General features: G+C 49.3%; 1 protein-coding gene across 1 annotated transcript in view; it reads right to left on the bottom strand.

Annotated features, from left to right (window-relative positions):
* Nucleotides 1-22315, bottom strand: part of Ttc7b (tetratricopeptide repeat domain 7B) — a 211659-nt gene that overhangs the window by 17896 nt on the left and 171448 nt on the right. Inside the window, exons 18-19 of the mRNA XM_042692699.1 lie at nt 16560-16700; nt 8778-8980 (exon numbers count right to left, since the gene is read on the bottom strand). Of these exons, the coding sequence (XP_042548633.1) occupies nt 8778-8980; nt 16560-16700 (344 nt within the window). The remainder of the gene's footprint in view (nt 1-8777; nt 8981-16559; nt 16701-22315) is intronic.

Here is a 22315-nt window from a genome sequence, read left to right as displayed (position 1 = left end):
CCTAAATGAACGGTGAGGGTGGCAATCCAGACATACTCTCACTCCAGGCAGCTGCGAGGCAGAGCAAGGGGAGAAGAGGTCAGTGGCAAGGGGAAAAGAACAAGACTCCATTCCACATGGAGAGAAAGAAGCTGAGCGGAGATACTGCTTGAGCCACCTGCCAGTCACCCAACCCTCAGGAGGACCACGAGAACCCCCTTCCACTGAGTAGGAGCCATGTTCCCTGTGGCCAGGGTCTGTGCCACTCCACTCCAGCCTTCACCTCAGGATACAGGTCCTATCCCATTTCTCAGGTGGGAAAGGTGTTCCTGGACCTTCCACCATGATGGAGTCAGGACTCCTGTGGGGAGAGGGGCTGCCACTCCCAGCTCTGTGCCTTCCCCAGTCTAGCCTCAGCTTCCTTGTCAGCAAAGGTGATTAGGTTTGGGAAATGCCTAATTACCTTCAGGTAGTAGCAAGTGTCAGATCAAGGGTTTTCACTGCCTCCTAGCCAATTTCGGCTATTGGGGTGAGACTTCTCCAGTCCTCCTCCCCTCCTCCGGGTAGAGGTCCTCTCCGGAGCTTTGGGCCTGAGAGTTTTAAACTTAGACAACAGATAGGGGTGACATGGCCCAAAGAGAGTCACATCAGCCAACAGGGAGTTTTGGGCCAGCCCTAATGGCAGAAAGAAACTCAGATACCAGATGGGTTAGAACCAGAGAGCCCAGATAGTCCAGGCCACACCCGTGTCTGTGTGTGTGTGTGTGTGTGTGTGTGTAATATAAAACAGCAACAGGCTAAAATTCAGAGGCCAAGAACCAAGCGTGGAGTTAGGACAAGCATCTGGCAGCACAGACAACCGGGCAGCACGCAGCTCACTGTCTCGTCCAAGCCAAGGAGTACAAACTGCAAAGCAGCGAGGCAGAGGAGCTGTGCTGTCAAGTTGCACTGGAATAATTTCTAAGAATAAACGCCTTGGGTAGGATATGTCAGATTTAAAATTTTTTAGGTCATAATTACTAAGGAGAGATGGAACTGCAGTCCCCATAATTAGTCATGGAAGACTCTGAAACAGGAAATAGAAATAAACACAGAATCGATCTTTTCCTTTAGCGGGAGTACAGGTAGGCCTGGAGACAAAGGAGACAGCAGTGCAGAGCCTGGCCTGGCTTAGGTTGCTTCTCAGTCTGTGATTTTGGTCTTCAGGGAGAGCAGAGCCTAGCAGGGTCCTAGCACCCATCAGCTGCGGAGGAAAGTGCAGCTGAAGACCCAACAGAAGATGTTCCCTCCCCTGGGGATGGGGGTGGGAGGGTGACCAGGGGATTAGGAGGTAAGGTAGGCACATGGGCCATAGGCAGACAGGAGCCATCTGATGGAGAACTGGGGTTCTCCATGCTTAGCATTCATTCCTTTTACTTCAAGGAGAACACAGTTGCCCAACAGCCAGGGTAAGGTAACAACTTGCAGTTTCAAAAGGATCTGAAGACATGGCGGCATTGGTCATAAGGAACTGTTAACAAGCTGATTCCTCTCAAGATCATCCCAGGATCTCCTGCTTCTAAGCACTTCCAACAGGCCACCTTCCCCCACACCCAGATGAATCCACAGGGGAGCCATTGTTGAGCCAGATGCAGGCAATAAAAGCTTAAGGCCAAGCTGCTTTCCTTGAAAGGGCAGGGCAAGATAGGAGTGTTCCCTCTCTCTGCCCATCCAGGCCAGGGGCAAAAAGCCCTACCCTCAGTGAATACCGGAGTACTAGGGATCACCTGGCTCACAAAGCAAGCATTCTTACCTGAGGGTGAGAATGACTGACAGAAGCTATTACTACAGAAGTCAGCTGACCAAGGGAGCAGGGCTTGGGGGCCTGCTTTTCCCCCACCTCCGAACAGATAATGGTATTTAATGATATTTAGGCGTCCAAGTAGTCCTAGGCCAGGGGTGACATCTTGCTCTCTCAAGGGCCAAGTTTGTCCCTTTCTAGGTTTCTCTGTGACTACAGGACTCTGGCAGGGAGGCTGTGATTTAAAGGTATAACTGGTCCATTCTGAGTCCTAGGAAGAAACTCACTGGGGCAGAGGCAGGGCCGCTGCCAGGGCCTGCGGGATCCAATTCCTTGGCCTCTGTGCCACCCTGTCACCAAGACTTCTTAAGTGACCACAGTAACACGAAGTCTGATACTTTCTTGTTCCAACATGACCTGGGGAAGGTCACCAAGCTTCCCTACCTGTTAACAAGAGATTCCCTGTTTCATTGACTATGGGGACAATGGGCGCATCAGATACAGCCAATAAGGTTTCACATTTCATGGTAGAGAAGAAAGTGAGATTCATGCCAAGTATTAATAATGTCGCCTAGGTCTCAAGCTGTGCAAGGAGCTGGGCTGTTGTGTGTGCCACTGATGATTGGGAGAAGATGAAGAATGTAGACCTCCACAACAATGCTGCTTCCCCCTGCCCTGTGCATCTGAACCCCCATATACCGAGTGAAGACAGTAGACAGATGAAGACCTGCAGGCTTTTCAGAGACCAGGAAGACATCTGAACACCTCTCAGGCTTCATCTTCAGCAGTCAGAATTTTTCTCCTTAATTTTCAAAGCAATTTTACTTTTATGGCTCTTGAGTTTGAACCCAGGGCCTGGCACTTCCTAGGCAAGTCGTCTACCACTTGAACTTTGCCTTCAGCCCTTTCTGTGTCACTGTATTTCAAACAGCATCTCCTATTTTTGCCTGCGCTAGTCTAGGCGCTATCATCCTATTCGTGCTTTCAGCATAGCTGGGATGTGGGTGTGGACCACTGACACTTAGCATCCCTCCCCCCCCACCCGTGGTACTGAGGTTTGAACTCAAAGCCTCCTACCTGCTTGGCTGGTGCTCTATCACTTGAGCTATGCTTCCAGCATTGCTTTTTGCTGGTTCATTTTAGAGACAGAGTCTAGTGGGCTTTTCTGCCTGGGCTCTCAGTTCTCTAGATCTCAGCTTCTTGAGTAGTGAGGATTACAAGTACAAACCACTACTGCTCAGCTGTGCGTGGATTTTTATTGGTTGGGATGAAGTCTCAAACTCTATTGTTGCCTGAGTTTGCTTTGTACCGTGATCCTCCCAATCAGCCTCCTAAGTAAGCTAAGATTATAGGTTGGCTGGCTTCAAAGAAATGTTTTCAATTGTGAAAGAAAATAAAATACAATTAATAGATGAAAGAACCTCACTCTAGAGCCTCACATCGACCATCCAGCTTTGCTTGGTGCCAACCTCTCTATGTGTTGAAAGAAAGCTGGCACTCTGGATGAAAGAGAGCCATGTCTGAAGCTCAGCTCTGAGGGGAAGGATCTTCAGATTCTGCTTCGCCAGCCTCCTTGTGCCTAGGTTTTACCTAGACTAAAAGAGGGGAAAATGGGTGTTGCCTGTCTGTGCTTAAGGGGCCTTACTACACTGGATAGACGTGTCCGTACCCAGAGTGCTAGCATCTCTTCTCTGGGCAAGGATAAAGGCTCCTAATAACATACAAGACCCAGAAATTTTCTAAATCTCAAAGAACAGATGGACACATTCAAAGATGGGAGAGAGAGCAAAGCACCCAAGTTTCATGATTAGGGATGCCAGCTGCCTTAGCAAGCCGGGCTTACCTTTCTCTCTCTGTTCCCCCTCTGCCAGCTTTCTAGCCTATCGTGCAAAACAGATGAAATGCTTTCTCACAGTAAAGGCATGAGAGCTTGAGGACAGTTTAGGCCAACTGTGACTGCAGGTCTCTTTGAATTGAGAAGAGCTGTGCTCTGCTTAGAGCAGTGTCGCTCCTCAGCTTTCTCTTGATGGGTCAACCTTCAGAACCGCTGACACAGCTGAAGATGTAGGTGTGATCCAGAAGACACGTTCTAGAGCACCCCAGGCTGTGGTACCCCCTTTCCAGGCCCTCCACCCTCCATCAATGTGGGGCACCTCTGGGTGTCTTGTAAGAAAATGCATTTTCCAGTAGCTCAGTTGGTGGCTGCCAGACTAATGCCACCCATGTGATCTCTCCCACCAGGACTGCAGCCCACTTTAGGGCTTTCATACTTGTGTCACTCCAGAGAGAAACCCTGGCAGACAGCCTTGGTGCGACGCTTTTGGCTTGAAGCCACCCTGATTGAATTAGTTTTTTTGTTTTGTTTTGTTTTTTTGTTTTGGTGCCAGTCCTGGAGACTTGAATTAAGGGCCTGAGTACTGCACCTGAGCTTCTTTTGTTCAAGGCTAGCCCTCTACTACTTGAACCACAACTCTACTCCCGGCTTTTTTGGTAGTTAATTGCAGGTAAGAGTCCCACGGACTTTCCTGCTCAGGCTGGCTTTGAACTGCCATCCTCAGATCTCTGCCTCCTGAGTAGCTAGGATTACAGGCATGAGCTGTGGGCACCTGGCTCTAAGAGAGTTTTGTATCTCACAATCCATCTCCCAAAGATTGGACCCTCATGGAAACTGGAAATGTGTTTTTCCACTGGGCCACTGTAGCCCTCCCCTGCCCACCATTTCCAGAACTCTGGGGGAGGCAAGCAGTTTTCCGCCACACTCATTAGGCGGGGGATCCTGATCCTCATCCATTGCCCCTCCACCCCCCAAAAAATCTCTCCTCCTAAATACCTTCCCTTTGTGAGGAATCCGTCACTGGTCTGTGATCGCCCCTTGTGCTCTGGGCATGGCTGCCTGTCGCTTTCAGGCCCTGCCCTTGTGGAACGTCAGCATGCTCATGGATAGCCCCCTTCGTGCTTTCAGTTTTCTCACCTCTCATCTCCGACTCTGACACAGCTTTTCTCTGTCCCCTTCGAGGAGACAGACACACTGGCTCTCCTCCTGTTTCCCACGGTGGGTGGGCATGGCAGATGTGTCACCAGTGCCCCTGCTGTCCCCTTCTGTGGCCATTGCTAGTGCTGTCTTGGGCACCTCTGCGCTCCAAGCTGTCCACTTCTCGAGGACCTAGCTGGCCCCACCATCTGCTCTGGTTCCACACCTTCTTTCAACCTGTCCAGCACAATGGAGGAAGACCTAAGGCTCCCGCTGACACCCAAAGTGCCTGTTTATTGCTGGCCTTTCTGACTTCCCTCCGCGCAGCCTTCCTGGCTCTCTTCCATGGTCACCTAGCTCCTGAATGCCCTTGTTCCTTTCTTACCTTCCCATCTCACACATTGCCCTCAAAAGCCCAGACTGACGTTATCAGAGGGCAGCCAGATGTCCCTGTTTGCAGAGCCTGTCCCCATCCTGGTAATTGTGTCCTCAGCCGCACTGGGTCTCTGTGCCTGTCCTTGGCCTGGGAAGGCTGGCCTAGGGCTCCAGGCCTCTGGCCTGCAGTCACCTTGCGCCACCTTTCTTTCCTCTCCCTCTCCTTGCAAAATGCATCTCTGTGTTTCATTAATTCATTGTGGGTACTGAGAGCTTAAAGCTTTTTAACATCGCCAGCAAATACATGTAAATTTATGCATTTATGCAAACGAATATGAAAATACGCCTTGAGATTTTCTTGGGGAAAGTCTGCTCCCTCTGAATTGCTTCCCTTGTAAGCAACATTGCTTCATAATTTTCTGTCCCTTCAGCTCCCTTCGTACCTGCCCACGCTCAGCTCCCGGTCCGGCTCGGCGCCCCCTTGCCTGTGCACACTCTCTGCCATGGCTCAGCATGGCGGTTTTCTCCCTGCTGTCTGTGTAGGGTTCTGAGTACACGTATGAAGGCTAAAATGGTTAGAAAATCGCCTGCCTCTCCCGGGGTTTAATTTACATTTCTCTTGTCAAGTCTGACCTTCAGAACTTTGGCTCACTTTCTCAAATACTAGCTGCCTCTCCAGTCACCATTGGTTTTTTAACAATGCTAACACACATTTGCATTTTTACGTAAACCAAAGATCTCCACTGTTCTGGTGGTCTGGCACATGCTGCCACTTGTACCCACTAGAGGTTCGTGATTGCTCTCTGCAGGGGAAGCTGGGACTCCTGTCTGTTCTCTGCAGCTGTCTGTGGCCACCCTGTTCTATAACGTGGCCTTCTAGACAGCGCGCACACGCACGCACACACACACACACACACACACACACACACACACACACACACACACACACACACACACACACACACACACTCCCCTCACTCTGATCATCATGGTGGCCACAGGTCCCCTAACTCTATCCATCTACAGTTTTGTCCATGACCCTGATCTGCCTCATGACTGTTTCCTTCCCTTAGACCTTGGTCTGGTCTCTCTCTGGTACATGTTCTTCAAATTACTAACCTGGAACTTCTGGCCTAGGCTTGGCACAGGCCTCCTGGCTGCCCTTGCCTGGGTGCCAGGCAGCGGTCAGGAGCTCATCTCGTTTCGACCTTTCTTTGACATGTCTTTCTGCAGCCCAGACTCTCCTCCCTGAACTTGGCCTGGTGAGAACACAATGATGTTCTCCCAGCTCCTGCCTACCTCTGGGGCTCACATCCAGTCTGCTTCCTGTAATAGCAGATGGGGCCTTCTGTGAGCCAACAAGAGATTTAGTTCTTGTGTTGACTTTGTCTCGACGACATACTGGTGCTAATATTGTCCTCATTTATATGGGTGGGGAAACTGAGGCATAGCAAGGGAAAGTAATTACCTCAAGGTGAAAAAAGCCAGTGAATGATAGTGCCAGGATTCTAGCCCAGGCCAATCTGGAGCCTCAGCCCTGACCCCAGGGTGGAGTGGGATCTGGGAGGCAGAATGCAGGCCAGGGAACATCACTTACCTGGTACCAGGAAGGACAATGACTAAACAGTGACCGCAAGAGTCGGAACCAAAAATCTCAAGGGCTGTGGCTCTTAATCTGTCTCTAGTCCAGAGAGTTTCCTAAATATATCAGGAAGTGCTGAGGAAGGACTTGTGAGTCTGATATTCCTACTCATTTCTACAAGCAAGCTTTTCGAAGCAGCCGTCATCACTGGGCCTAGTTGCTGCCAATGCATGTGGCAGGCAAGGCCTACTGCTGGCCAGTCCCTAGCTCCTCAGCCCCATGCTGGATGAAGTGCTTGCTCCTTCAGAAAGGAAAGCGCCTGGCAATTATCAGGAGCTCAGATGTCTTGAGAAGCTCTAAGACAGAAACAGAAAACTCTCCCAGTGCGATTTTCCTATTTGATCTTTTGTCTCATATGTTCCCCCTTGGGGATGAACAAGAAATACTTCTCTGAATAATTCATAACCCCCAAGGTGGAATAAAGCCTGGGCACATGGAGTTGATTATACCTCTTGTAATGCTCTAGCAAAAGCTTGGAGATCTGAAAAGCTCTTAATAAATTCTTACAATATGGAGACCAAAATGAAAAGCCAGGTAATATTTTTTATCAAACAGATCAATGTTTGGATACTAGGTGAAATTATTTATGAAGCCACATTGAGCTACAGCATCTTCTTAAAAGGAGGTTGAAAAAAACTAAGTAGCTATAATTGTTAGCTACTTAGTTTAGGTTGGGTTTATTTGCAAAACTGAAAGTGACTATCTTTGGTGTTCTGGTATCAGGAGCTCTGCTAGGTTTACTCCATGAATCATTTGGTTCTCACACAGCTCACCAGGGTAACAGCCCAGTTCACAGAAAACACCAAGGCTCCTGGAGATGAGTGACAAGCCCAAGTTCAAGTCCAGATCTAGCTCTTAGGCCCACACACCTTCCACAGTGCCTGATTCTTAGTGTATCAGTATTCTGCTGAAAACTAGTAGTTATTGGCCAGCCCCCCCAACGTGTTGCCACATTGGTGAGAAATGGCAAGAAAATGAAGGCTTTGGGACCTGCTTAGTTACAAATGACATCCTCTCAGTCTTTGACCACATTCACAGCCTACTGAGATCAAGGTCTTTCCCCTGCAAAAAGGACAACGAGGCGCAGAGAGCTTATGGGTCTTTCCCCAGGTAAGAGGGAGTGAGTGACATCCCTAGAGTCAGGTCTCTGTCCCCAGACTTCTCATCCACCTTAGCTTTCCATCTCACACCACTGCCTGATTATGAGCACTGAGCTCCCAAGGAGCCACCAACTCAAAGGGCACCTCAGTGTTTTCACAAGGCTTCTCTTCCTGTCATCTGCTAAATCAGAGCTGTCCCACTGCTAAGAATAAAACAAGTTTGGAACCCAAGCCTTACACACAAGACACAGAGAAGGCAGCACAGCTTTTCATCACCCCACAGGGGCTTGATGGAGAGACCTCCAGAGTGACTGTCTGTTGCTTACCTGACTGATGCTAAAGTAGCTGGTGGCCAATTCTGGGGCCTCTCAAAGATGGGCCATACATGGGGTGAGGAGCATCAGAGCACTCTGCCTTGTACAATCTGGGTACCCAGAAAAGGGAAATGTGCAGCCAGTGTGGGAACTGGCCTAGATTTCTTCACTTCCCAGTGCCACAGCCCCTCCTCTCCCAGTGAGCTGCCCCCTACTGGCCTGTGGACCTGAAGAACCACCATTGTCTCAGGCTCATCAAGGAAAAGGCACCCTAGGTGTAAGTGTTCTGACCTTAGAATCAAAGTCTTAGGGGGTGGATACTCCTCCCTCAAGGTGGCTGCTGCAAGCAATGCAGAAACCAAGATGACAACGACAGTGCCCAGGACTACAAGAATGTCCTTATGCACCCTGGAGATCCTCAACTGTCAACATCCACAAAGCCTTTGGTAAATCAGGCTGCTTTCACAGAGGGCCTGGGCCCAGACCGCCCCATGGTACCTGGAACCTGGAACTTGACCTTTGGAAACCAAGGGTTTAGGGGGGCCAAGACACCTGCTACAAGGGGAGCCCAAATTCCAGAGAGGGGGCGGGCGTCTAGGCTCAGGTCCAGACTCACCAGTCGCTGCATGCTCTTCACGTGGGTGGGGCTGATGGATAAGGCTTCTTCATACCACCGCCGGGCTTCATCGAAGTTTCCTCGGAGCTCAGCCACCTGGCCCCGCATGTACAGGACGTTGTGGGACATGGGGAAGAGGTTGGCAGCTTCTTGGGTGCAGGCCGTGGCTTCTGCGGGCTTTCCAATGCCGATGTAGACTTCAGCTGTAGGAAGAGAGCAGAGATCAGATGCAGTGCTGGTTCCCTCCTGTCCTGGGTCCTGTGAGCAGCTGTTACTCTGCTTGGGGACCTTTGCATTTCCCCCCATGGGCATCTGGCAAGGCCCAGAGCCAGCTGGTCCCCTACCCTTGTGGATGGAGGCCAATGGTCTCCTGTGCCCAGTCCTGCTCAGGGACTCAGTCGCTCTGGCAGTGGGCCTTGCAGGGTAGCCATATGTCAGCACCCAGCAGAGGAGAGTGAGGTCTTGCTTACAGGCTCTGAGGACACCGCCACCGGGGACCACTTCGGGCCCTTCAGCATCTGGACAGAGGCAGTCCTGGCTCTGCCCTCAGCTCCGATCGCTACAGAGAAAGGACTGGCAGGAGCGTAGGGTCAGGCAGGCCTGAGGTGCACATCCCTCACAGGAACACAGCTCTACCTTCTGGCCTGCTCTCCTGAGGCCCAAAGCATAGCCAAGGCACTGGGCCATGCACACATTAGAAATAAAATGGCTGCTCCACCAGACTCAACCCCCTCTGGAGAAAGCTAGTGCACCCTGGAGATCCTCCACTGTCAATATCCATAAAGCCTTTGAGAGAGCAGGCTGCTTTCAGAACAAGCAGGAAAATGACCATTCTGCCAGACTCTGGCCTCAACTTTCTTACCTCTGTGTAGAGAATCACCATCATCATGGCCTCGCATGCATTTCCAAGTCCCTAGTGTGTGTTCACTCATGTGTCTGGGTAGGAACACCGGGTCTTGCCCCTAGGCCTCTTCTCCCAAGGTCTTGTCTGAGCCTGGAACCATTTTTCTCCTTGGCCGACCAGAGGCTTCAAAGACACTGCAGCCTCTCTCCCCTTTCTTTCCACAGCAGCCACATCTGCTGTTCCTGTGGCCTAGCGCTTTCTTCAGTGGCTGCTCTGCCTGGGCTCTGTCATCCTGCTACCTTCAGAAAAGCCCCTAGCTTGCCTCAGCCTCTAGTTTCATTCCTTATTTATCTCCAAGTTATTTACATGGATATAGGAACTAATATATTCGTTATACTACACAGAGGCACCCAGAAAGGGAAACAAACTGGGCATGGTGGTCTACCCCTATAATCCCAGCACTCAACAGGCTGAGGCAAGATCAGCCTGAACTTCATAGTGAGTCCTGTCTTAAAAAAGAAACAGCTGGGCTTCAGTGGCTCACACCTGTAATCCTAGCTACTCAGGAGGCTGAGAACTAAGGATTGCGGTTCAAAGCCAGCCTGCAGCCCAGAGTTCAAGCCCCAGGACAAATAAAAAAAAACCCCAAACACACAAACAAAACAATAACAGCAATAATAAAAAGAGAGAGATGCCAAAAAAAAAAGAAGGGGGATAAAAAAGGGTAAGTTCATTATTTTTTTTTCATACTCAGAAGTTGCTGGATCACAGCAGACCCTCCTGGGACTCCTCCCCTCCCCCTCCTAAGGTCTTGGTGCTTCTGTCTCTGGGCCCTGGGGCTGTGAGGATGAGGTCCACCCCTCCCCTTAGCCCTTCCTCTCAGCGCCACCTGCTGAACCCTCCCTGAGCAGCCTGTTGGCCCTGCCCCTCCCCCACACCTTGTACCCCTACTTCCTTTCCCTCCTTTTTCTTTGGTCAATCCTGGGGATTGAACTCAGGGCCTGGGCACAGTCCTTGAGCATTTTTTTTGTTTTTGCTCAAGGCTATCACTCTATCACTCCCACATGCCTGGTGATTGTATACACACCAGGCTGAGAAAGTGCACCTTATCCTGGCACAGCCCTGGGCCTTCTATCTATCCTTCTATCCTATCCTCCAGTCTCTTCCATGGTGAGAGCATAGGAGGTAACAGACTGGCACAGGGACTTACAGAAAACAATCGTGGAAACCTGGGCAGTTCACACACAACTTCCCGAGCTCTAGGGTGGCGAATGCCAGGCCACACCTGCCTCATCTTCTCAGAGACTTGACTCAACAGGGAAACACAGGGGACCTATGGGAATGAGGGAGGCACTTCCGTCCTCAGTCTGGATCAGGCAAAACCCTCAAAAAGACACCATCAGGGCTGTCCGGTGTCTTCAGTAACATAATTCCCTTCAAGCACTTGCCAGGTGGGGTGAATGCGTGCTTTGGGCTACCCCTGACCCCTGAGCATGGTGGCACAGAATGTCCCTTTCATTGTCCTCTTGGCTCTGACTTGCTTCCATTTTAGGGGGCAAGACTGTGGACATGTGCAGGATCTCCAGACCTGGAGCTATATGTGGGTGGTGAGGTACTGAGCTTTCCCAGTGAGGTCATGGAGGAAGCTCAGTGTGGGGAACAGGGACAGAAGGCTAATAACCATCTCACGACAGTGTCCCTAAGTCCTGTTTCACGAGGGCCCTCAGTGAGACCAAATGGATGCCAGGTACCTTATTCATCATTGGATCATTATAAACATCAGGTCACTTGTGACCGTTCCTCTAAAGGAGGAAGTGGAAGACAGACAGACTTAGGCCAGACAATAAGGGAGGGGGAAAAGGTCTGTTCAGCGTCCTGGAGGCTGGGGGAGGGGCCGCACTGACAGGGCCTGTGCTCCAGAGGCAGATGTGGCAGCCAAATGTTTGGCTGGGGGCTGCTCCCATCTTAAGCTCAAATGCAAGAGCCCAGACACTGCTAAGGGTCTGGATCCGAAGGGTCCCCTCAAACGCACATGTGTTGAAGGCTTGGTCCCCAGCTGCTGGCATTACTGCCAGGTGAGTGGATCACGGTATCAAGTTCATACTGAATGGGCTCTGAGGGGGTGGCCCCTGGGTAGAGGAAGTCCTCACTGGGGTGTCCTCAGACCCTTCCTCCTCTCTGACCAGACTGCTCCACCACATGCTCTGGGCCATGGCGCTTTAACTCACTGTAGCCTAAAAGAGATGGTGCCAATTGATTGTGGACTGAAACCTCTGAAAGTGTGAGCCAAACTAAATCTTTCCTCCTTTTGAGCGACCTCAGGCATTTGGTCACGACAACAGAAAAGTGACTGATACAGGCACTGACAATGGCCTGAAGTGATTTTTCAGGAATCTGACACATGCAGGTCCAAACAGGACTCTGGATTCTCTTCTTCCCTAACTTGGGAATAATAGCACCTCTGGTCACCCATGGACTCAAGCCTAGCACCAATATTCTTCCTGGATTCCTCTTTTCCTTCACTCCTTAGGTCTCACTCATCAACCCGTCCAATTGGCTCTTCCTTGAATGGGATATCAGATATACCCTTCCTGCACTTACTGTCACCTGGACCAAGGTCTATCACTGTCTTCCTGTCCCTCAGTCCTGCCTTTGCTGCCTTATCTCCATTCCCACATTTAGCAGGAGGGAGCTTTGTATGTGTGTGTGTTGGTGGGGGTGGGGGGCGGGGGGCTGAGATGGATGCTGGGGTTGAACTCAGGGCCTGGGTGATGTTCCTTAGCTTTTTTGCTCAAGGCTAGCACTCTACCACTTGAGTTAGCTCCATGTTCAGCTTTTTTTGGTAGTTATTTGGAGATAAGAATCTCACAAACTTTGTGGCCCAAGTTGGCTCTAAACCATGATGATCAGGTCTCAGCCTCCTGATAGCTAGGATTACAGGCACCTAGCTTGAGCTTTCCTTTTTAATTTGTAACCATGCATCAAAGAAATTTGCCTTGTGTCTAGGATAGGGGTTATAAATATTTTTTCCATTTTAACTTTGTGCTTTTTGTCAGTCTTTTCTCCCAAAAGCTTAAAAATTTTTATTCATCTAGCTTTTCTTATGGCACTTGGGAATCCCATGATATCTTAACAGCAACTGCCCAATTCTTGCTTTTCCTGAAGTGCTAAGTATCTCATGGTACCATTTGTGCCATGTCTTGTAAAGAATGACAGAGGGAGGTGCTTCCGTCTACCCTGTCAAAGAGCAGAAGCTAGGGGGACCAGAGCACAGCACAGGGGTGCTGCACCCCAATCCAGAACCTGTAAAACATGCACTTCTCTTTAGGCCATAAGCCTCACTGTCAGCCACCAGAACCTCATACAACCATACTAACTGAGCCAGAGCCCTTCCAAGCCAGTCAGCTTCTGGGTACCCATCTTTGAAGTCCTACGTTGGGATGGCAGCTAAAAATGCTTTGGCAGTAGGTGGTTAATTTCTGCTTGTTACTTACTAATAATTATAGCTTTCACTTTGGCACCTCTCACAGCCGAAACCAGTGGCTATTCTTAGATGTGCAAGATCAGATTTTCTGATTTCTGCTGGGAATTTAGATGCTCTCCCGAATTCTCCCAAATTCCTTGGTTCTGGCCTTGCCTGTCCTCCTTTCCCTTCCCTTGTCCCTGGCTCTTCCCAGGCTCCAGGACACTGCATCCATAGGGTTGAGGGGCAGCCCTGGGGCTGGCCTACCAGAAGGAGATGCCAGACACGTAGCATGTGAGCCACAGCAAGGGCGCACCTGTGGGATGAAATGCAGTTCTGCCAGCTCCACCCTCCAGCCTCTTCTTCCCAGAAGGGTTTGGTGAATGGTATACAGCTTGCAGATAGCTGACACTGAGCGAGCACCATGTGGTGTGTCAGATAGGATTCTAAGGATACCACACATCTTCACGTGTTTCATCTTCATTATAACCGAGCAGGGCACAGACACCCTTATTTACCCCCCCCCCACACCCGCATGAAGAAAGCGAAGCACAGCTGGCAAGTCATTTGCCTGAGGTTGCATGGCTCGCATGTTGAGAAACTTGATTTCAGAGCCAACCAGTGTGGTCCAGAACCCTTCTCTAATCCTCATTTCATACTCTTGATCTTACTAATACACTACCTCCAAGCATTTGGTCAGTGCCAGGCTCTAGCTCAGTGGTCATGGAGACAGAAGCAGTCCCTGCCTTCCTAGAGTTACAGGTACATCACAAAACTAGTATAGACGTCTGGGTGCCAAGAGCCATCACAGGCTCTCACCACACTCAGTTCACTGAAAAACAAGTGAGAGAAGGGCTGCAAATGCCACAGAAACACCCTGACCTGGGGGTCGGGCCTTCATCAGTTTTCGCCAAAGCTGCCAAGTTGATGGAGTGTGGCAGTCTTGACGATGGGCACACAGAGCAGATGGCACCTGGTTCCTGTGAACTGTCAATGAGGTCACCTTTATTTTTCCTCTCAGTACTCTGAGAACAGAGCTCAAGGCACATATGGCACCTGGCAGTTGAATGGAATCTGTCTGTTTTCTTCTGAATTTACCTCTTTAAAGAGTACATGAATATGTGACAGAATTCTAATCTTGATTCCAACCGTCACCACTTTGAAGGAGTCCATGTAGCACGCATTCTAAGATGCTACTTGGCCTTATCCATTCATGCTGCCAGCAGAGCTCACCACGTGTGCATAGTACCTCTGCCAGAGTCTTAAGACAAACATAGCATTTTCAGTTAGTACTGCCGAATAGTAAAGTCATACTGGTTAACTAGTAATGAGATCTTTATTCTGTCCTAGAGACCATAACAATGAGAGAGCTTCTAGGATGACGTAAAAGATCAAGGGTAACTATAAAAATTTCTTCCCTAGGAGGACTGCAATTTGAGGCCAGCCAAGGAAAAGAAGACTCCTTCTCAAAGAGCTGTGTGTGGTGGTGTGTGCCTGTCAATCCCAGCTAAGTGGGAGGCTGTGATTGGGAGGTTTGCAGTTCCTGCTTGGGCAAGAAAGTTCACCAAGACTCCATCTCAAAGGAAGAGATACAGTAGTGAATGCTTATCTTCCTAGCTACAGTAGAAGGTATAAAATAGGAGGATCACAGTCTAGGCCCAGGCAGAAGGTGAGACCCTATCACAAAATAATCAGTGCAAAAAGAAAAATAAATAAAAGGGGGATTTGAGGTGTGGCTCAGTAGTGGAACTCCGACATAGCAAGCATGAAGCCCTGCGTTCCAACTCCAGTACTACAAAAAGAAACCTCCCCAAAACAAAACAAAACAAAAATCTTCCCTAACAGTCATGTCAAGCCATGCAAAGAGGGGTAAAGTGTCTGGATAGCTGTATGAGAGGTAGGGGCTACCAGGCAAAGCTCTCTGGGCGTGTGGCCCTTGGATCATCCCATTCTCTAGGAAGCAAGCAGGAGAAGCAGCAGCTGTTTTGTAACAGTGGTCAGCAACAGGTCTACCTGGAAGCATGCTCATCTGTCTCTCAAACTTTACACTGTAGCCTTGGAAAACTCAAGAAGCCTGGGGTGAAAGCCAGCCCTGCTCTCCACCAGCCCCGTGTGTTCCACTGGGCTTCCTGGGCCTGCACACCAAACCTCGCTCTTTCCCTGTGTGGCCCTCAGGGTCACTACCTCATGGATGTGATGAAACAGTACCGCGTCAGAATCCTATGTGGTGAATGGGTTGTTTGGGCAGAGAGCCGGGGAGAAGGTCTTCCTGCAGAGCCCCAGCTCTTCAAGGCAGCCTGTCTGTGACCCCTCTGGCTCCAGGCCCAAGGCTGGGGAGTGTGCGCCATGGGGAACAATAGCACAAGCATGAATCAGCCCTCTTTTGTACTTCTGCTCTGAAGAATATAATTTGTTAATTGATGCTAGTTGTTATGGCTCAATTAAAGATGTCAATACAGAAAATGCTGACTGGGCTACGCTTTGTGATTTCAGAGCCAGGTAAATCTAGCCACGCTGTCATGTGCACAGGTCTGCCAATGATGGTACACAAGGGTGAGCATCACACAACTGGCATTGGCAATAAACAGAGGGGTAAACAGACAGAAGACTGGTGGGCAACACGCCCTTCTCAGCCACATAGGCCTTGGAAGGCTCGTCCAGGTCATGTGGATGTGTGATTAAGCCTGAGGGACAAATACTACCTTTCACACAGAAATAGAAACCTGCAAGTACATTGGTAGCCATCTTCCGGGAGCCTGGGTAGGGTGGGATTCTCCATGCACAGAGGATGAGTGCTGGGATTTCCAGCTGTGAGGCAGCAATCGCTGAGCCAGCTGACAGCCACATGAAACCAGGACAAGGCCGACTGTCCCTGCTCCGGGCTGGCTTCCCAATCAATGGCATTTGCTACAGCTTCCCTCTCTGTGGGTGACCAGAGGTGCCAGCCGAGAGAAGTGGAGGGACTAAACACACTGCTCTGCCCTGGTCCCGATCGAGACATCTGAGCCATCAATGCGTGACACCCCTCCCCTGGTCCCCTCTCCTGGTGACTCTGAGATTTGACTGCCAGGATGTGCTAAGCATTGTGCTCACTGACCTATGAGACAGGTGCTATTCTAACTCCACCACGCAGATGAAGAAACTGAGGTAAAGACAAAACTCAGGTCTAATCTGCTGGGATTTCACTCAAGTTACCCACAAAGTCTGAAGGGGTGTAGCGCTGTATGCTACGTGACAAACTCTCTCGGAGTTCTAAGCCTGATTCAATTTGCCTGCTTTGGGCCAGGTATAGGCTCTGGAAGGGATAGAGAGATGCAGAGTGACTCAGGGTGTCTGTATAGAAACAGTACCAGCTTGGTGCTTGACTTCAAGAACTTTGTTCTCCTGACAGAGGAGGGGTCCTGGGCTCGCTGAGAGCCTGTGGTAGTTGGGCCAAAGCGCCATGGAGGAGGGGTTAGAGGGGGCAGAGGAGTACCTGCATGGAGCCAGATCTGTGCCAGGGTCATCCAGGGGTGCAGTGGGCCCTGTTTAGGGGCGCTGCTCTGCAGGGACGAGGCCACTTCCGACAGTGCCTGCTCCACTCTTGAGGCTGCTACTGACGTGGCATGGATGGAGCCTGTGGGGGGCGGGGTTGAGAAGATGGCATCAGGGGTGAAAGGGTGGAGCGCCAACCACACACCAGACAAAGGACCCCGCCCCCATACACAGACACGAGCGCGGACGTACACACGCCCCTTCCCCAGGATGTTTCTGAGTTATTGTCCGTAAAGAAACGGGGACAATCATTACGGTCTGGGACCTCTCTCCCATCCTGTTGCTCAGCTGTTCTTTAGTTAACACACAGGGCACATGCTGCGCTAAGCGCCCTCCAGGAGCTCAGCGGCAGTGTGAGCGCAGGGCGGGGCGGTCAGCTAGACACACAGCCAGTGGGCAAGTGCTAACACACACAGAGAAGAAGGGCTACAAAGGGATGTTCCAAAGCACCCACTAAGGGCTGAAACTCAGCAACCATACGGGAGAGGGCAGGGGCAGGACCACACTTGCTTCCTGGGGTAGTGTTTGGAGAAGATGTCCAGCCATTCTACAGACAAACCCAAGACTTCCCTGTCTCATCAGAGCAGCCTGGCCTTCATGAGTGGACAGCCATAGCCCTGAACTGGGAGTGACAGCCTATGACATGGCATACAAACCACAGAAAGAGCACACTTCTGCCCTGAGTATAGCACATGCCTGTGCTTAAGTCTAGCAGTAAATGAGTGGAGGATGGTTTTTACACCAAAGCTGTTTAGACTGCCACCTAACTGTCCCATAAAACCTGAAAGACTAAGGAAAGAGGGCCACTGAACACATTCACCAGGCAAAGCATAGATGTGGTCCAATAGTCAAAATGGAATGGTGGCCCCTGGGGACCATGATGGGGGGAGACCACCTCCTTAAATGGACCCCATCCCCTACCTCCTTCCAACATTCACTTCTGCAGGTGCGGTTTCAGAAACCTGAAACTGTCCATACTGACTCTGACCTGAAGCAATTCTGAATTTGTAATTTGTCAGAAAGTTTGATAGGGAGAAAACCATTTCAACATGGTTTGTGGCAACTTGTCAAGGTCTCATGAGGTTGAAAACAATGCTAATATGTAAATGCTGGCTATGCAAATAAGCTGAGCTGGCTAGACTCGGATAATACAGAATTGTGATTATAAACATAATTGTAGCTGGGATTTTGAGTGCACCATGAAGGAACTCCAAGCTGGGTGTATGTAGTAGTATACACCTCTAATCCCAGCACTCAGGAGGCGGAGGCAAGAGGATTGTGAGTTCAAGGCCGGTTTGGATTACATACTGAGTTCTAGGCCATTCTGGATACAGAGTGAAACCCTGTCATGCATACAAAAAACCTTTACAGTAACAACTGGCTACTGGTAGCCATTTCATTATTTCAACACAATAGTTACATAGTTTCCTATAAATACACTCAAAACTTTAGTGGAGGTTTGGTGGATGGAAGGCAAGGCATTCTACCTTCTGAGGACATCCACAGGCAGACAGGACACCTGGGAGGAGTGCTAGAGAGGGAAAGGTGCTAGCCAAGAAGAGAAAAATGTGGCCAAACTAAAAAGACCCTAGCTGATGACATTATGACATGGGCGGGGCTTCTGAAGTTCAGCTATCTACTTTGTTTAGACAAAGTATGCCTAACTCTATTCAAAATGATTAAACTACTGAAAACAATTTTGGTCTTTTTTTTTTTTTTTTACAGGAAATCCTATCTTTCACATAAAAAGGACCTGAGGCAGTTTCCCTGGCAAAGATGAATGAAATGAATAATCTGGAGGTTTGTGGTTGCTACTCCGTGCCATGACCACCAAGCTGGTGTGGCTTCCATTGTCTACCTTGAACCAGGGCTCTCACCCCTGACTTCATGTAGCAGATACGTGGGGATTTAAAAACTTACGATGTCATAGCTATACTTCAGACTAAATGAGGCACAGCCCAAGGAACAGGGCTGGGCACGTACTTATGGATCATCCCAAGTGATTCATATAAGCAGTTAAGACGGAGAACCTGCCGAGATAGGCAGATGTGGATAGGACTCGTGGTGAAGAGAAGCTGGACACAGACTGTGGCCTGAGCCCTTCCACTTGCTGTAACCTGATGGTCATCTGGAGAATAAGGTTCCAAGAACAAGGCTCCTTGTTTTCTGAGAGTGGTTCTCAGTTGTCTTGGTCTCACAGAACCCCTTCTGGATTCTGAAAAATTATTAAAGACCATGAAAAGATTTATATGGCTTTTATCTATTGGCATTTACCTCATTAGAAACTAAAGTGAGATGTGTTTAAAATATTCCCTTGTTAGATTCTTTTATAAATTGTATCAAATTGCTGCCATAGAAAAATCCTACTCATGTTCCACCAGATCTTTTGCTACAAGGATCTGTGGCTTTTAGAGGAGCTGATTTTGCTTTGTGGAGCCATTATTTTGTTTGGCCCACAAAGGAACTAATCAGAACTCCTGCCAAAGTTCTTCCTCTTTGTAACATTTATATATGACTAAACTAATTAACTTGGAGTATAGTAATGCATTTATTATGAATGAAGTTGGATAAATGGTGGTGGTGATGATGATGATGACGATGGTACCTATAATGGTGATAGTCATCAGGTTTGGGGAACAAATTATGTTTTGGGCCCTGTCATTAGCATTTTGTATAGACTATTTAAATCATCCCACGAGGCAGGCAGCGATGTCATCCACGAGGCAGGCAGCGATGTCATCTGCATTCATTAGATGACAAAACCGCGACTTCATGAGGTTCAGTAACAGCCTACAGTCCTACATCCACTCCAAGATAAAACCAGGATTCAAATCCTGGTCTGAGTGCTGTGAGCCTCCATCTATCCCTGGGCTACGCCAGGCCTCAGGTTCTTGGTGCTTCCATGTGGGCGTCTTTATCCCTGTACAGACCACAGGCTTTACAGTTGATGTAACTGTCCTTCTTACTAGACTGTGTGATGTTAGAGAACAGGTATATGTCATCTGCTTAAGGATTTTCAGAGACTAACAACGCCAGGCCCATCCTAGATCTCAGGTCATATTTTGTGGAATGTGGATGGATGGATGGATGAATGAATGAATGAATGAATGAATCATATCGAGAGCCACAACCTTACAGAACAATGGAAAGAGAGTAGTCCCTCTTTAGGATCTGTGTCTGTGTGCTCTAGACCTCTTCCCTAGCCAAGGATGAAAGGTCAAAACTTTCATCACTTCAGAGATCTTTCCAGTATGGCACTGCTGCTGGACTGAAAATGACAGATCTCAGTTCAATTTAAACACTGGCGTTAGTGACTTTCTTCTCTGACATAACCAGCCAATTAAACAAAAAGAATTGTGTTTTATCAGAAATACAGTTTTATTTCCTTCTTAGCTAATTTCTTATTACAGAAAGCCTTCTTGTTCTGAAATACAGACAGATATAGCGTTATAGTAGATTCATAGTAGCAGTTAACAGTAACAGTAAATGTATGCAGTAACTGCTGGCATCTACAATTCTCAGCAACAGCACAATAAATAAAAAATGTAGCCACTGCATTAGAATTTGGGGGGGCTGAAAACATACCATGACAACATGTACCTTCTTGTTCCTTAAGTCTGAAACGGTAAGTGTCAGTACAGATTCTAGATTTTGATTTGTGTAGGTAAACAAGAAAATGCTAGTTCTAACCTATGTATGCTATCTTTCTTCCTCACTGAAGCAAATGCAGTCTTGCAATGTGCATGGCCTAGAGTGGAAATGAACACACTGGGGCTTGAAAAGGGAATCAGAAGGAAGACTAGAGGATATAATCCCAAACTGAAATCCAAGACTCTGCAGAAGTAAGTTTCCAGATAATCAGGTTCAACAGACAGGCAACCTGCCAGGACTGCGGACATCTCTTATTTATCAAACTAACTTGAGAAGTGCTTATCACTGCGCGACCTTGGGGGCAGGCAGCTGTGTGGCCACAGCCGTATCCCACACCAAAGAGATAAGGTGCCCCTTCCTTCAGAACTCAGAGGCTTGGAAAAGCCACTGGGAAACAAAATGACCTGAGCGTGAGAACATCTCTCAAAATCTGGCCCAGGGTCTGTGATCTCCCTGTACAAGGGAGCTGAGATGTACAGGGGCTGAGATGATGTGAATTTCCTCAGCCAGGGCTTCCTCTGCTCTCCTACTTAGACCCTAATGAGAAAAGACTGTTAGTCACTGGCTACAAAGGCAAAGTGCTACTTGAGGAATGGTTCCAAGCTTGAATCCACAATCTTCCTGCTTGCTGTTCCTCCTTCCCTCCCTTCTTTCCTTCCTCCCTCAGTGAGAGGAACTGAACCCAGGGCATGACACTTGGGAGGCAAGCATTTGAGCATTTGAGCAATGCCTCCAGCTGCGGGATTTTGTAGGCCCCCTCCTGGACCACCATGCGTGTGGCATCAGGCACGGTGGTGGAAAGACATTTCTCCACTGACCTCAGGGCATTGTGAAGTCACGTTCTGAAGGCATGAGTGTGACATGAACACTCTCACTGCTTGGCAGCTGAAACTTTGCCAGAACTCTTTTTCCAGCTATGGAAAGAGACCTCTATGGTGGATTTCTCTCCCCCCCGCCCCTCACACACACACCCCTCAAACGGGACAATTACCTATGGGCCCTATTTTACCACCCAAGCTTATCATCATAAGGGATCCCACAGCCAATCATCTTAGTTAAGCAAAAGGCCCAATAATGAAGGAGTTCAGTCATTATGTAGGACTGCCCTGTCCCAGCTGTCTTTTTCTATCTGGTGGTATCAGGCAGGGGATAGTCAACTGGAGTCCTTTGTCCCCTCACATCTGGGCATGGAGAAGGTGAACTAGATATCAGCTGGAATGCTTCCTACCTGGTGACCTGTAGCAGAGTTGGGGGTTAGAGTGTGTGTAAAAGGAGCCACGTGTGACGTGGGTTCTCAGGATTCTGGGCAGGTTTTTTGTGTCCCAGCCCTGGAGGTCTAGCTCAGGTGCCTCCTGAGTGAATCTGGGGAATGATGAGGCACATGTGGCCCTGCCTCAAGTCCCACTTCCACCCGTCACCCGCATTCTTCCATGCTGCTGCAGCAGATGCCTGCCCTCCCCAGGTTTTGTTTTTCCTTAAAAGAACCGGAGCCAGGGAGGTGTCAGGCATGCGGAAATGACCTGCTGCTAATGAATCTGGGCTTTATTTTCTCCAAGTCCCCAAATGGGTCCACATTATCTATCAGCAGACTTTATTCAGCTTCTATTGCTTAGAAACCATGTCCCCCAAACCGTTAGAACAAGGGGGAAAGCAGCCATTCCATCTCCTCACAACCAGACACCCTCAAGAGCAATCGGAATGACTGAGCGTTCTGCCAGCCCGAGGACAAATGTTCATTTTTCACAGGAAGAGAATGTCTGATTCTCAAGACAGGGCTCCGAGCTACGTCTAGCCAACACCGCAGTGAGCTGGCAGCCACAGCTGCTGTCACCACACCTGCCACCTGCCCCTCAGATCACGATGTCTTGGGTTGAAGAAGGGGAGGACTGATGACGGCTAGTCACTTAACTTTGGGAGGAAGAGGAAGAGATAAGGGAGGCCATTTTCATTTCAGCCACGCCCCCGTCCCCCTAAATTAGGCCTATTTTGGTCCCCTCCCTCCAGCCCCCGGGACCGGTCCTGTGTTTGCTGGAGGGTGGCCTTGTT

This window comes from Dipodomys spectabilis, unplaced genomic scaffold, assembly GCF_019054845.1.
Source record: "Dipodomys spectabilis isolate Male_0828 unplaced genomic scaffold, ASM1905484v1 ptg000157l, whole genome shotgun sequence".
Lineage (NCBI taxonomy): Eukaryota > Metazoa > Chordata > Mammalia > Rodentia > Heteromyidae > Dipodomys > Dipodomys spectabilis.
Note: the sequence above shows the minus strand (reverse complement) of the source record. Positions and strands in the feature narration are given on the sequence as shown.